General features: G+C 36.2%; 1 protein-coding gene across 1 annotated transcript; it reads left to right on the plus strand.

Annotated features, from left to right (window-relative positions):
* Positions 1-1,139: 1,139 nt before the first annotated feature.
* Positions 1,140-4,544, plus strand: LOC121424579 (alpha-(1,3)-fucosyltransferase C-like). The gene is made up of 2 exons (XM_041620321.1): positions 1,140-1,860; positions 2,960-4,544. The coding sequence occupies exons 1-2, from the start codon at positions 1,783-1,785 to the stop codon at positions 4,232-4,234; spliced, it is 1,353 nt and encodes a 450-aa protein (XP_041476255.1). The 5' UTR covers positions 1,140-1,782; the 3' UTR covers positions 4,235-4,544.
* The last annotated feature ends 9,071 nt before the right edge of the window (positions 4,545-13,615 follow it).

Here is a 13,615-nt window from a genome sequence, read left to right on the forward strand (position 1 = left end):
ACATTGTATTCTTTTTGTTCTTTTCATTATAAATGTGTACAAGATTGGAAATATCTATTTGTGGTCTAAGATATTTAAGATTTAGTTTGACGATGCCATTCGATTTCAAGTTGATCAACCCTACTTTGTCGACTTTGTGACTTAAAAAAAATCCCCTTAAGACGTCACCCGTATACGGGTCTGTGTAATATTTTATCGTTAGTATATGACTTGTGTATTCTATTTATTTATTTCATTTATTTATTATTAACGGGAACAAAAGATCGACAATATACTGGCTTTTCATCAATGCCTTGATGAAAGAAAATGAAAACACTTAAAAAATCAAACATCAATATCATACATGAAAATAAAACTTCCCTGGAAAACATCTATCCAATGCTTTGTGAAATTAATAAAGAAAAGATTTCGACACAAATGATAACTTGAAAATATTTTCTTGCAGATCAATAACGATTTTACACAATAGTTTAACCAATATTATAGAAACACATTCCCCTTTTTTTTGTTTACTTTAAATCATTCTATTGAAAAGTAACGGCTATTTCAAATTGGGGGCGAGGGTACCTGTATTGTAATCAAATTTAATTTATGTATCAAAATTTGATATTAATTTAAACACATCCATACAGTACTTAAGATTTTATCTAACGATGCTTCATGAATTATTATTATTTGTATTATTTACATTCCTTATAGCCGCACCTACTCTTAAATTCACGTAATTGGTACTACGAAGTACCAGGTGCCATGAAGTGATAGTTTGTTACTGTTAATACGGTTTTTGTTGATATTTTTGTTGACTTTCCTCAAAATTTTGGTCCTATGCCAAAGCGTATCTATTCTGAAGACCAACCTTGAGACTGAATACTCTTCTTAAATTTCAAGGGTTTATTAGTCACTTTGTTTTGTTCAGCACTTAGTCTTTGAAGAGATGCTAAAAATATACGAAATCGAAATATTCCGCAAAGTAAACTGGGAATGTTTGCCATGTATACCCCCTGGAAGGGCTTAAATCGCTTCGTCCATTATTCCGTCATGGTTCAACCCAATAATACCATTGTTCCAAATAACTTGATGGTATTGTACAACGAAAGAAGCATGTCGATCGCCGCTTCTTTAAAAAAGGAACGAACAATTGGAGATGAGCTGTCCGTGCTAACGAACCGCCTCCCAAGAGTTAAAGAAAAATAATAACAGGATTTAAATAGGTGATGTTATAATCGGAGGATGCCCAGATTGATTATAGGTGCTGTCCTTCCAGTTTTGTTCATGTGTGAGAGCCGTTAGGAGGGATAAAGCAAGACAGCACCTGCAGAGTCCACTTACCCTGTTTTCTTTTATTTTTTAATCATCCATGACTTCTGTTTCATCATCTTGCTGAAGTTTCAAACATTTCCAACATCGAGGCCATCATCATGATCTTCATGTGAACTTTAGATATCGTCATTTTTTTTGGCAGCAAGTCAGCAAATCGTCAGTCTCGTAATTTTCATCAATGTCGATCTCCAATATCATCTTGAGTTTGAAGTCAATTATATTAATAATTCCTGGCTTGTGCTGTGGTTATCAGAAGATAAAACCTGACTGATCGTTAATGAACTTGACAAAATGATGATTTCCCAATTCGTTCTTATATCATTTACTGGAAGACTATGGAGGCTGTTGACTGACATAAGTGTTGTCAACCTAACTCCACCTTGAGATACCTCTTTTCGTCTCTGATTTGTGAGCTGTCACTGCTTCCTAAAATTACAACTCGGGAATAGAAAGAAGACCGCCATGGAAATTGGTCTCTGGCATATGAAGATTAGGCTCCCTCTGGGAGAATGCAACCCGAGGCTTTCACCAACATCTACGGTAAGTACACGTCATCAGGGGAACATTTCATGAAGAGTTTAGTTAATGATAACCCCTTGACAGCCAATCAGATATAAGAATTTTTAGTAGCTTATAACAATTATCGTGAAAATTACTTATTTGTTTCATGAAATGCTTATCTGGTTATTCTTGCTTTGAAGATCACGAATAAACCAAGAGTGGAAGGAGGAGTATCGAGACTGAAATAAAAACATGCAAATTATACAATCCCATGAAATAACCAGTGCATGATATTTTTTCTTAGTAATTTTTTTTATTGTTCAGTTAATCATTTTTTATTACTTGAGCATCTTTTTTTCTTTCTTTTTTTATTACGTTGTAGTCTATTTTGAAAATAATAATTCATTCGTTATTCTTGTAAAATTCAACTGGTGTTTTAGAATTTGTAATTATAATGAAATGATTACAAATACATATATTGTTTTCTTTTTAACTACGTCTTTCCAAAACAAACATTAACATTAACTGTTAAAAAAAGCATTTTAATAAATGTATCTTTATGACTAGGTGTATCGAGTCTATACAAAATGCAGCCGAATCACAAGAAGCAGTTATAGTTGAATATCATATTAATTTTGAATTTCACAACATTAGACCAACAATTCAATTGCATAGATCAAGTTATGGAATGTCCCGGCTTCCGAGGAAATGACTTGGTTCAGTTCGCTAAGAGAGAAACATAGTTAATTCAAAATGATATGATATTCCTTCTCATATATTTAATGCACCGCAATGCTGGGTAAATATTTGTCGAGGTAGTGGGATTTCATACTTCATTTCTATGATGATGTTACTTTTATGATAAATATGATTTAGGAATATTTTGTCTTATATTGAAATTAAACACTGACGTAATGAGACAAATATATGTACGCCACTGAATTAAATCAATAAATGGAACTGAAAATCATCAAAATCTACAGTATATTGTCTTTTAAAAATATAGGTTAAAAGATGTCGTTCAAGAACCAATATTATCTCGGAAAAATAATTGAATATGATCACTCATGACATGAAAGACAGACATATCTCCCCACACATTACCTTTATATATATTTCTATATTGTTATCCATGTAGGGGTACAAGATCCGATTGGTCTTACTCTTCTTGATCATCATATGGTCAACATTGCTATCAAGTCTAGTTCTCCACTCAACCATAGTCATCACTAGACGTGGCGTAGTCACTGAATCCAGCAACGACCACGACATTGTAGAACAGGTATCTGAAGCAAACACCAGCGGTATCGGCCGGTGTGAGAAACGTATCCTGCTATTTGGGGATTTGAGTGGCATGAGGAGTTGGCCTGAGCTTTCCAAGTGGGTTGAGCTTCTGGAGAGAAGCCTGAGGCTTGATCACGAGGTGAAATTGGGATGCAGAACCGACAGCATGAACTGCACGGTTCTACTTTCTCTTGGGACCGATCCGAAGAGGTTCCGCGGTAAAGACGCGGTCATCTTTGGCAGTTTACCGCATGCGATGAAAGGACAGATTGAGATGCTGAAAACTCTTGAGCCGGGAGAGAACCAGACGTGGTTCTTCTACAGCACGGAGTCGCCGCAGCGCGTGACACTGTGGAATCAGAATCTGAACATAACCCAGCTCAAGTATCACAAGTTGATATCCTATCGCTGGGATTCCGACGTATATGTATCGTTTGGATCTTACAGTAACCAACCAACCAACACTTCCATAAGCTTATTGCCTCCAAAGAAACATCTCATAGCGTGGGTGAACAGCAACTGTGTTGAAATATCGTGGCCAAGAAAACCGTTCTTAAGTCGCCTCCGCGCTCGCATACCAGTTCACGACTTTGGAGAATGCGGGACCAAGCAGTGCGTACCTCGTCATTCCTCTAAATGCGCATCATTGATACAAAGTTACAGATTTCTACTTATTCTTGGAAACGCTGAATGTAATGATCTCATCCCGTCTGATTTCTGGTCCCTAGCTCTTGCCAATGACGTCGTACCGGTTATCTACGGTGTTCCCAAGTCGGACGTTGTCAAAGTTGCTCCACCTCATTCCTTCATCCACGTGTCTGATTTCGAAACGGTTGGCTCATTAGCAGACTTTCTCTTCATGTTAGCAGAAGACGAGGAAGAGTATGACAGATATTTTGCTTGGAAAAGACGCGGTAAAGTAAAAGTGACGTATCCAATCGCTCCAAAGCTGCTGTGCAGAACGATTCCACACATGTTCGATGGTATTCCGCAGTACCTTACCACTGTTGGTGAATCTACCTGGTTTAATGGTTGCCGGAAAAGACCGGATGAGAATTCATTGAAACCGTTTAGCCCTGATCAGCAGTACAGAGAATATAACCACTGGACTATTTGGCGAGCGATGTGATCTCAAATGAAATACTGATGAGGAACAAGTAAACAAATTAAAACTATGGAATCTATATTCACGCGCGGACATTGAATAGCTGGATGTGCCATAATCCTAGCATGATAGTATGATCCACTCAAAATAAATGTCAACGCCTGTAAGTTATCAAGAGCAAAGGATCCTAATTCATTCTCCGACGTAAATCTACCACAGCTTTGATCTAAATATAAAGTATTTAAATACATTTATTTATCAATTTGGGTGTAAGCCCGTGGTATTCCTTTTATAATATATTTTGTATTTATTCATTAAATGACATTTTACGCTAGATTAATTTATGTTCTTTGTTTTGCTTGATGCCTCTATAGATGTTAAGATCTGTAAAACAAATTTTCATGTGGGATTGTCGCGTACAAGTCGCGGCTCTACTCTTTTGTAAGGAGCCTAATCGCATCTCTTGGGCTTAGTTACACCTCAGTAAATCAGATAATTCACGGACAGTATTGGTCTTAACAAGATGCCACTTGATGGAAAAAAAACATCCAGGATTGGACGTGAAGTGTACTCTCATCTACATTATCAGTCTGGATGACAAGATCTGTTTAATAGCTTAACCATTATATCAGGCATTAGTGGGGCCTGTTACAGAAAGAGTACCGATAATGTCGCACCAACGCATAATTGGGACCTTTCGCAATCATCACGGACGCTAGTATTAGGGTCCCCTAACACAAAAGTTAACGCTTAATCATACACTTGATTTTTAAGATTGATTGTGCATTACAGTCAATAGAATCAAACGTAGAAAACTGCTCTACGATCAATGCTAAGCTTTGTGTAACAGGGGGGTTACAGGCCCTACAAATCTGCTTTTCGTGTGCAAAATCCCTTTCCGCGACACCCGTACCGCATACATGCATGTATATTACGACTGATGGCTGGAGATATTCAAAATGCAGGACCTAAAATAGATTTATGACATGGAGAAGAAAGTGGTTTTTCAAACAAATCGAGAACATATTGAGTGAGGAAAAACTTACTGAATGAAGGCTTAAATATAGATCATTACAGTCCATCGAATCGATATTACATTTAATGTGGATTATTGGTGGATCACTGGCAATTGATTTCATGGATAAGATCAACCTCTCCAGCCGAACATTTCGCATGCGTGATATGTACACATCATATGCGATACCTTTGAACTCGTTTCCTTTTGTTTCTTTTGTTTCTTTGTTTCTTTTGTTTACTCCTTATACACAAACGATATGCCTCTCGCACACGATGTGAGGGGCATTATGTTTTACATTCCCCAGAAATGGGGATTAGATTCGGGGGGACCACTTCCATTGATGAGTGGATACCAGGCACGACCATGGGGTTTCGAAAAGTACCCTAAACATGCTAAACAAGGGAAGCAATTCTTTTCCAGATTATGAAAATGCATCTCTTAACAAGTATTTGGCTTGTGAAACCCTACAAGTATTGAATATATATCCCTTATTTCAGCATTTTAAACATCGTTTTGACACACTTATAACGTTACATAGGCCTATATACGTAACGTACCTGCCCACTCTGTCCCCTTTTACGGGTGGTCGCTACTGGTATCCACTAATCAATGGAAGTGGGCCCCCCGGGCGGCCTCTCGAGCTCTAGGAGGAGTCAAATGTGGCTTTGGAAAGTCGTCCTCAATCGGATAAATCGCTGTTACCATAGTAGCAACCAGAATTTTGCACACGAAACGCATATTGAATGTTTCCGTCGCAGATGCGAAACGAAAAAAATCTCATGTCACACAATTTGCATTGCAGGACTGAGTTTTACGACCATGATGACGGGCCCAAAAAGTCCCTTCCAAAGTCAACGACCGTTGTAAATAAGCGTCCGCGTCCTCAAACGAAAGGTCGGGAATGTCGCAATCTGCGACATTATGCCAAGAGCGTCCGACGCATAATGTCGTAGTTTTTCTAACGCATAATGTCACATGTCGCAACGCATAATGTCGCAGCAAATCGTCAACGCATAATGTCACATGTCGCAACGCATAATGTCACAGCGGTATTTTCTTCAGGACTCGAGCTACAGATAAGATATAAAACATGCTTTGACTTAGTATTTTGAGACACGAAAAAGAGAATGAAATTATTTTGAAATCAGGATTACTCTTTGTATGGATATTTGTCGCTTTATTACCATTTCGTCTACTGCCTTTTCCCCACTATCGCATGGTCTGATTTCGTCTACCATTAGTTAGTCAACTATCAACATAGTCCAATAACCATTTCGTCTAATTACCATCTCGTCTAATAGCCAGTTGGTCTAATAGCCGTTGTGTTTATTATCATTTAGTCTAATTGTATTTTTTTCAGTTGGTCCAATATCCATTTTGTCCAATATCATTACGTCTATTACCTTTTGGTCTAATAGCCAATTGGTCTAATAACCACTTGGTGTACTCTCCTTTTCGTCCATGTTCGATTTGGTCTAACTTCAGTTGGTTCGCTATGTCAAGAGGTGGTTGTCCGGAAGGTGATGTGACATTATCGGTTGTAACAGAGCCCGTTGCAGAAAGAGTTCCGTTTAAACGCAAGCCAAAAAATCAATTGCAAGCCCAAAATGCGCGCTTTTGATTGGTTGAAAATCAAGTTGCGAGTGATTTTTAGAGTTGCGATTGATTGCAACTCTTTCTGCAACGGGCCCCCTGGAAGCTCAATTGGCAGAAATACTGAATATCATAATCCCTATAGTAACACATTTCTTTCAAGTTTGGATCTCCAATAGATTGCCTATACCAAAGTACCTGGCCATCGTTCATGGGTTACCAAGATAACTCTTGGTTGAACACAATCTTGGAGATAAAGCAATGGACAGCAAACAGAGAAAGGTTGCATCGATTTGTTCTCTCCATTGCTCTAAAACATCGCCCTCAAGTGACAACCTTACCATCATGGATGAGATTCACTTCTTGTGTCTGGGCGGTTACTGAAAACATGAATTTATGTGTTATTATTTTTTTTTTTTTTTTTAATTATGTTTTATTGGTATTCAAAATCACATATAATCACAATATTTACAGGTAATTGGAATGATTTGAAACAGTTCAAAAGCAGTAAAATCACAAAACAAAGATGAAATAAAAAAATAAATAAAAAAATAAATGAAAAAAAAAATAAAAAGGGTGACATAAATCAAAATAAAACATTGGACGATACAGGTTACTCTAAAGGGAATACACATCGAGATAAATTTACATGTATAAACAATTGTAGCATATTACTTTGTGCAGTGTACAAGTCTCAATTTAAGATACAAAAACAAATAGAATGGAAAAGGGGGAACTACCTGTATCTAAAATAAAAATCATATATCAAATCGCCACTTCTTAAAGTGTACAGTGAGTTTGTTTCTTTTCTTGGCTAGGTGATGCTCAATTTCCTTTTGTTTCTTCACAAAACTTTTAAATAAATCCACATTTGGTAAGGTGTTCTTGAATTTACACATATAAATGTAATATTTGGCCAATAGTAAAAGGTAAGTAACAAATCTATCCGTTGATACACCAAACAATTTTTGAAAATTAGTGAGATTGAAATCTGAAATATGTTTTTTTATCGTAGTCAATAGAAGATACCAAATTGGGGTAACCTTATCACAGTCACAGAACAGATGAATTATTGATTCCTCTTCATTATCACAAAATGTACAGTTTGGTAAATCTTTCCTTTTGATTTATATACAGAAATGCATTTAGAGCTATAGTATTATGAAAAATCTTATAGTAAAAGGAACGGAGTTTAGTATCGATAGTACAAAAGAAATTGGCTTTATGTACCTTTACCCACAAAGTGGGTACAGGGATTGATAGGCATTCATTCCAGTAGTTGTACCGTCTACCTGGAAGATATTGCACATTCAAAATTTTATAGGCATAACATGGTACTTTTTTCGCAGTAATCAGTTTAGTAATCAAAATATCATGAACGTGTACATTAGTCAAAACTGTTCTTTTAAACCACTCCATTGGAATATTTTTCATAAAAAAATTGTATTTTCTCCTATCAGACACAGGAATATCAAAATATAAAATAAGTTCTTCAAACAGTTTATGTCCAGGATTAGGTGGATTCAATAAGTCTGAAATTACAACAACATTCTTCTCATGCCAAGATTCATAATAGAAGTATTTTTTGGATTTTGATCGAATTAATCTATTAAACCATAAGAATTGGCAATGCCCCATCTCAGAAAATTTACAATGAAATGATTCTATAGAAGCATATTCTCTGAAATAAAACCATGAACGAAGCGAATCTGCAATTTGAGAATTACCTAAAGATTGTAAAACGGTTTCTGGGGCATATGATTTCCACAAAATATTAGGATCACTATGAAATTTTTCTAGAGCTGAGATTTCAATTGATTTCCAAACAGACTCAAAATTATCATCAAGTAGGTTTTGACCCATGTCATTTTTTGGGATAGAGCAAATGAATAAGGATCCATCATCTTTAGTCCACACTGAGTATAATCATTACACATAAAATGATCTCTTAACCCTATCATTACCACCACTCCAAATAAATTTAAAGAACAGACTATAAGTTCCTTAAAAAATGACTGTGGTATCTTTATTCTGAGAACAGAAAAAAGATATAACAATTGAGGGAGGATAAGAGATTTGATTACACATATCTTACCAATCAGCGAAAGATTTCTCATTCGCCAGCAATTTATTGATTGGGTCATTCTTTTTAATTTTTCTTTGTAGTTCAAATCAAATATCAACCCCAAATTCATAGAAAAGTTGACACCTAAAGATTTAAAACTTGTTGATTTCCATGTAATTCCATGTTTACTTAACGGAAAATCTTGACAACCTCTCTTGGAACCAATCCAAATTGCTTCTGTTTTAGTTAAATTCAATTTACAACCAGAAATTTTTACCAAACTTATTCAAAATATCCAACAAAATGTTAAATGAATCTCTCTAGCCCCGTCTACAAAACAAACCGAATCATCTGCAAATAATGATATTTTAACCTCTTGATTCTTGACCTTAATACCTTTAACCTGATTATTCTGTCGAATAGAAATAGCCAATATCTCAATAACTAGTAGGAACAGGTAAGGAGAGATAGGGCACCCCTGAAATATACCTCTTTGCATTGAGATGCGATCAGTCAAGGAACCATTATTCAAAACATATGTCTGTCTGTTTGAATACAGAGTTTTTATCCAGTCAATAAACTTAGAACCAAAATTAAAATGTTTTAAAGTTCGAAAAAGAAGTTATGATTAACACTATCAAAAGCTTTTTCAATATCAAGTAATATTACTGCTCCAGGAATGTCATTTGTCTGTGTATATTCAATGATATCAAAAATTATTATTTTCTTAGGGTTTTGAAGTTTACGTGTTTTATGTAATTTACATTCTAATTTGTCTATTCCTTTCATTTTATCTTTTTGAGGAGGGGGGGGTGGGTATTACTATGCAATGATTAATCTAAAGACCCGACGGTTTTAATACGAAATATGAATAATAAAACAGTTAAATTTGAAATGTTGTACATTTTAAAATATTCGATAATATCGGATTGACCCAAAATCCTGAATGATCGCTTGAAACAAAGATTGATGTGCAGATGGGGACTTGCGTGGTCGTCCCCCCCCCAAAAAAAAATATATAAATATATAATAAATATAAATATATATATATATCACTAGCAATATAAACAAAATAAAGAAAAGGGAAAGGTTTAATATTACTTTCTGAATATTTTATCGAAGTCTATCACATAATAATATTTTTGTATAAAAGTAAAAAGGAAGTGCTACTTCGCTCTGTCACTTCAAACGTTATGCCACTTATTCCCCATGCCTAATGTCTGTCCCTTCCCCTCATTTTTTTTTGCTCATCATGACAGAGGTAAGCTATAATCGTCCCACACTTATACTATCCCAAATTTCACACAGTTCCAGCTTTGCATATATGCTTGTGTCATATATGAATAAGAATGACCTCTCATTGTCATGACAATAAATGAACATTCGATTTAGAAAGTTAAGGGGGCTAAAATCCAAACGCTGCATTTTGCATTTGCCAAGACGTTTGCTTTAATTTAGTGGGACGATGTTTACGGTTGTAACTTTTGGGCCTTTGCCTGGCGCGTGTTTACAAGGTGATGGCAAACGTCTAGATACTGTCACACCAACGAAACCGACATCGGACCGATCAAAGCTATTACGTTATTTCGAATGGCATTTAATCGGTCGGTTTAGAGTCTGTCTCGTTGGTGTGACTGTTGCACAACTGGGTGATGGCAAATGTTAGCGACTCGAAAGAGGTCTTGGAAGTAGATTGCCAGTGCAGAAGCAGTTTTTACATTAAAGAGACAGTGTCAATGTGTCTTCGGCCAATCTTCGACCTGACCAAAGTGGTGTCATATTATATGTTAAACTATGTTTTCAATTTTGGTGTTGGCTTTTTGTGGCGTTGGTGTTGGGCAATGTTTACATCAGCACAACCCTAAACCTAAGTTGGAACTGGTCCTGGGACGAATCTCACCCAGTGTTGAGCTATCACTGGGATCTCGTTTGTAAACTAATGTTGAGTGTTGGACCTTTGTCACTTTAATCATGTTTTGATGGGGTGGCGCTTCAGGGGCATACATGACCTGTTTTTCAGGAGAGAGAGGTGAAACAAAAGAGGAAGACATGGCAATAAAGAAGAAAAATAGTATCAAAATGACTAGGCTGAGTGGTGGAACTTTACTAGCCCTGTTAACATTATTTTGATAACAACATCAGACCATGGCTGATGCAGTCCAGGGCTGGAGACGTTGACAAACTCTCCGCTATGGCCTATATGCTTCAGGAAGAGAAACATGCCTTATGTATCATGGTTATTCAAAAGAGAAAACAAATTCCGTCATCTGTTTCGGTCGTCTCCCTCAACCCATAGACAGACGACATGAAGACTTTTGCAAATCCAACATAATCACATTTTCCTCCTACACTGTATTGCCATCTTTAAAAAAAAAATCAGATATAGTATCAAGCAACAGAGACGGCGCCTTTAAGGAGAGGTGAGATGGGTTAGCATTTTGTCAAAAATCAATACCGAGAGTGGAATGGGATATACGACAAACATCAGTGACGCCAAAAGTGAGTGGATGGGAGAACCGTCAGACCCGACTTCTGTCAGCGACAGGGGCGGCTCTGTAGTGGGGACAGGGGAGACTACTCCCGTGATGTTTCCAGTAGTGAAAGAAAAAAATAGAAAAAAAAGAAGGGAGAAGAAAGAACAGGGATGTTCCTTCCTGGAAAAGCAATATAACCGACTGTGTGTTCAAAGTGCATTCACTGACATTGTGGAACACAGTCGTGTGCTGTATCATCGACTGTTGAATTCTAGCATTTTAAATGTGAATCACATCTTCACTTAGTTCACTCTCAAATTCACAATGTTAGATTATGAACATTTTGGCAGTGTGAATCACATCTTCATATTGTCTCAACTATATGTGAACACATAATGGGCACACTGTGAACACACTGCAAACACAATGGGAACACACTGCGGACACACTGTGAACACACTACAAACTCACTGTGAACACATTGTAAAACACTATGAACACATTGTGAACACACAGCAACACAGTGTGAACACACTGCAAACTCACTGTGAACACACTGCAACACAGTGTGAACACACTGCGAACACACTGCGAACTCACTGTGAACACAGTATGAACAAACTGCAAATACAATGTAACACAATGCAACACACTGTGAACATACTGCAAACACACTATGATTACACTCCAAAGTCACTGTGAACTTACTATGAACACACTGTGAACAAACTGTGCGACACTTTTTCTTGTATTCTCCATATTGTCCGTGTAATTCAATAGAATGGGTTGTCTTGCCATGACCCCTTATTAAAATACCTTAGCACCGCCCCTGGTCAGCGGATAGAGGGAAGGAATGAATGAAGAGGGAGGATGATGAGGTGGACGAATTAGGGGAGGTAGATGAACGTTCTATCAACTCGAGTGGAATGATGCTATTAAATTAAGTAATATGAACGTGGGAGGGGTGAGGCATAGAAGGTGGATGTTTTGTGATGAAAACGAGCAGGATGTATTTGATAATGCTGCACTCATACCAAGACAGCGAATCCAAATCGACCGATGGTAGTCATTGGAAATAGCGTAATAACTTTGATCGTTCTGGAGTCCGTTTCAATGGTGTGACTGAAACGTAATGAGTGAAACCGGAATTCCTGTCTCGATCATATTGCATTATGGGAAACCCATCTCTTTTCTTTTTTAATGTTTCTATTTCTAGCTTGTATTTCATTTTAAAATTTGTTCATCGTGGCACGTGTCTTGAGTTTTGTTTAATGGTCATTATTTGCATCTTTATAACAAAAAATGTTAAAAATCCAACTTTTTTAAAGGATGTCAACTATACTAATCAATAAAGCATCATTGAAATAATTCTGAAGAATGATTTTTTTTTCTTTTTGAAATAAATGTATTGATAAATTGTAAGAGTAACATAAAATGTAAACAATATCATACAAAGCATGAAATATTTTCTTCAACAATAATGTTTTTGTTAAATACACATTTTGTTTTACTTTTACATCGCTTCTCTATTTCTAAACGATTACAAATCAACCTTGTGAATAAACAAAATATACCAAACTCATGAAATCTGCAAGTCTGACTTTCTCTTCGAATTAAAATTGAATAAATAGCATACCTTGCATATATAATAAGAAGTTTCAAAATTCTATACTTTTGGTTTTTAACTCATATCCTTTTATCAAATTAAAATCAAAATTAATATCTACAACTTTATGCACAATGCTACATTTTTTTCTCCAAAATAATGGGGATTTCTTACACGTTACAAATAAATGTACGCTGTCTTGTATTTCATTGTCATGTGAACATAAAGGATGAAAATTAATTCAATGCTGCATTTTAAACCCGTCTGTGTTATAAAAAAATAAATAATAAAAGAATACATGCTATTCGACAGAGCCCTGACCAAGCATTTATCATTTTTTTCGGACTTCGCTATTGTTTGATATCGAAGCAGTAACAATACCAATGTTGATCATAAGATCGAGTTAAAAATAAATTCAACATAGTAAACTTGGAATGAATTTTACTTCAGATGGATCAGGTTATCACTTTATATAAGGTAAGTAAGGCACACATGCATCAACACTTATTACCTTGTACCATGGAGGTTTTACCTCCATGCTTGTACACAGTCCAAACACTCTTGGTCATCGCTTCCTCCGTGTTTATGTTGGTACACCCTGTATTCCCCTTTTTTAAATTCCCAGACAGAGCATGCAAAGTGATCAATG

Source organism: Lytechinus variegatus, chromosome 11 (genome assembly GCF_018143015.1).
Source record: "Lytechinus variegatus isolate NC3 chromosome 11, Lvar_3.0, whole genome shotgun sequence".
In the NCBI taxonomy this organism is placed as follows: Eukaryota; Metazoa; Echinodermata; class Echinoidea; order Temnopleuroida; family Toxopneustidae; genus Lytechinus; species Lytechinus variegatus.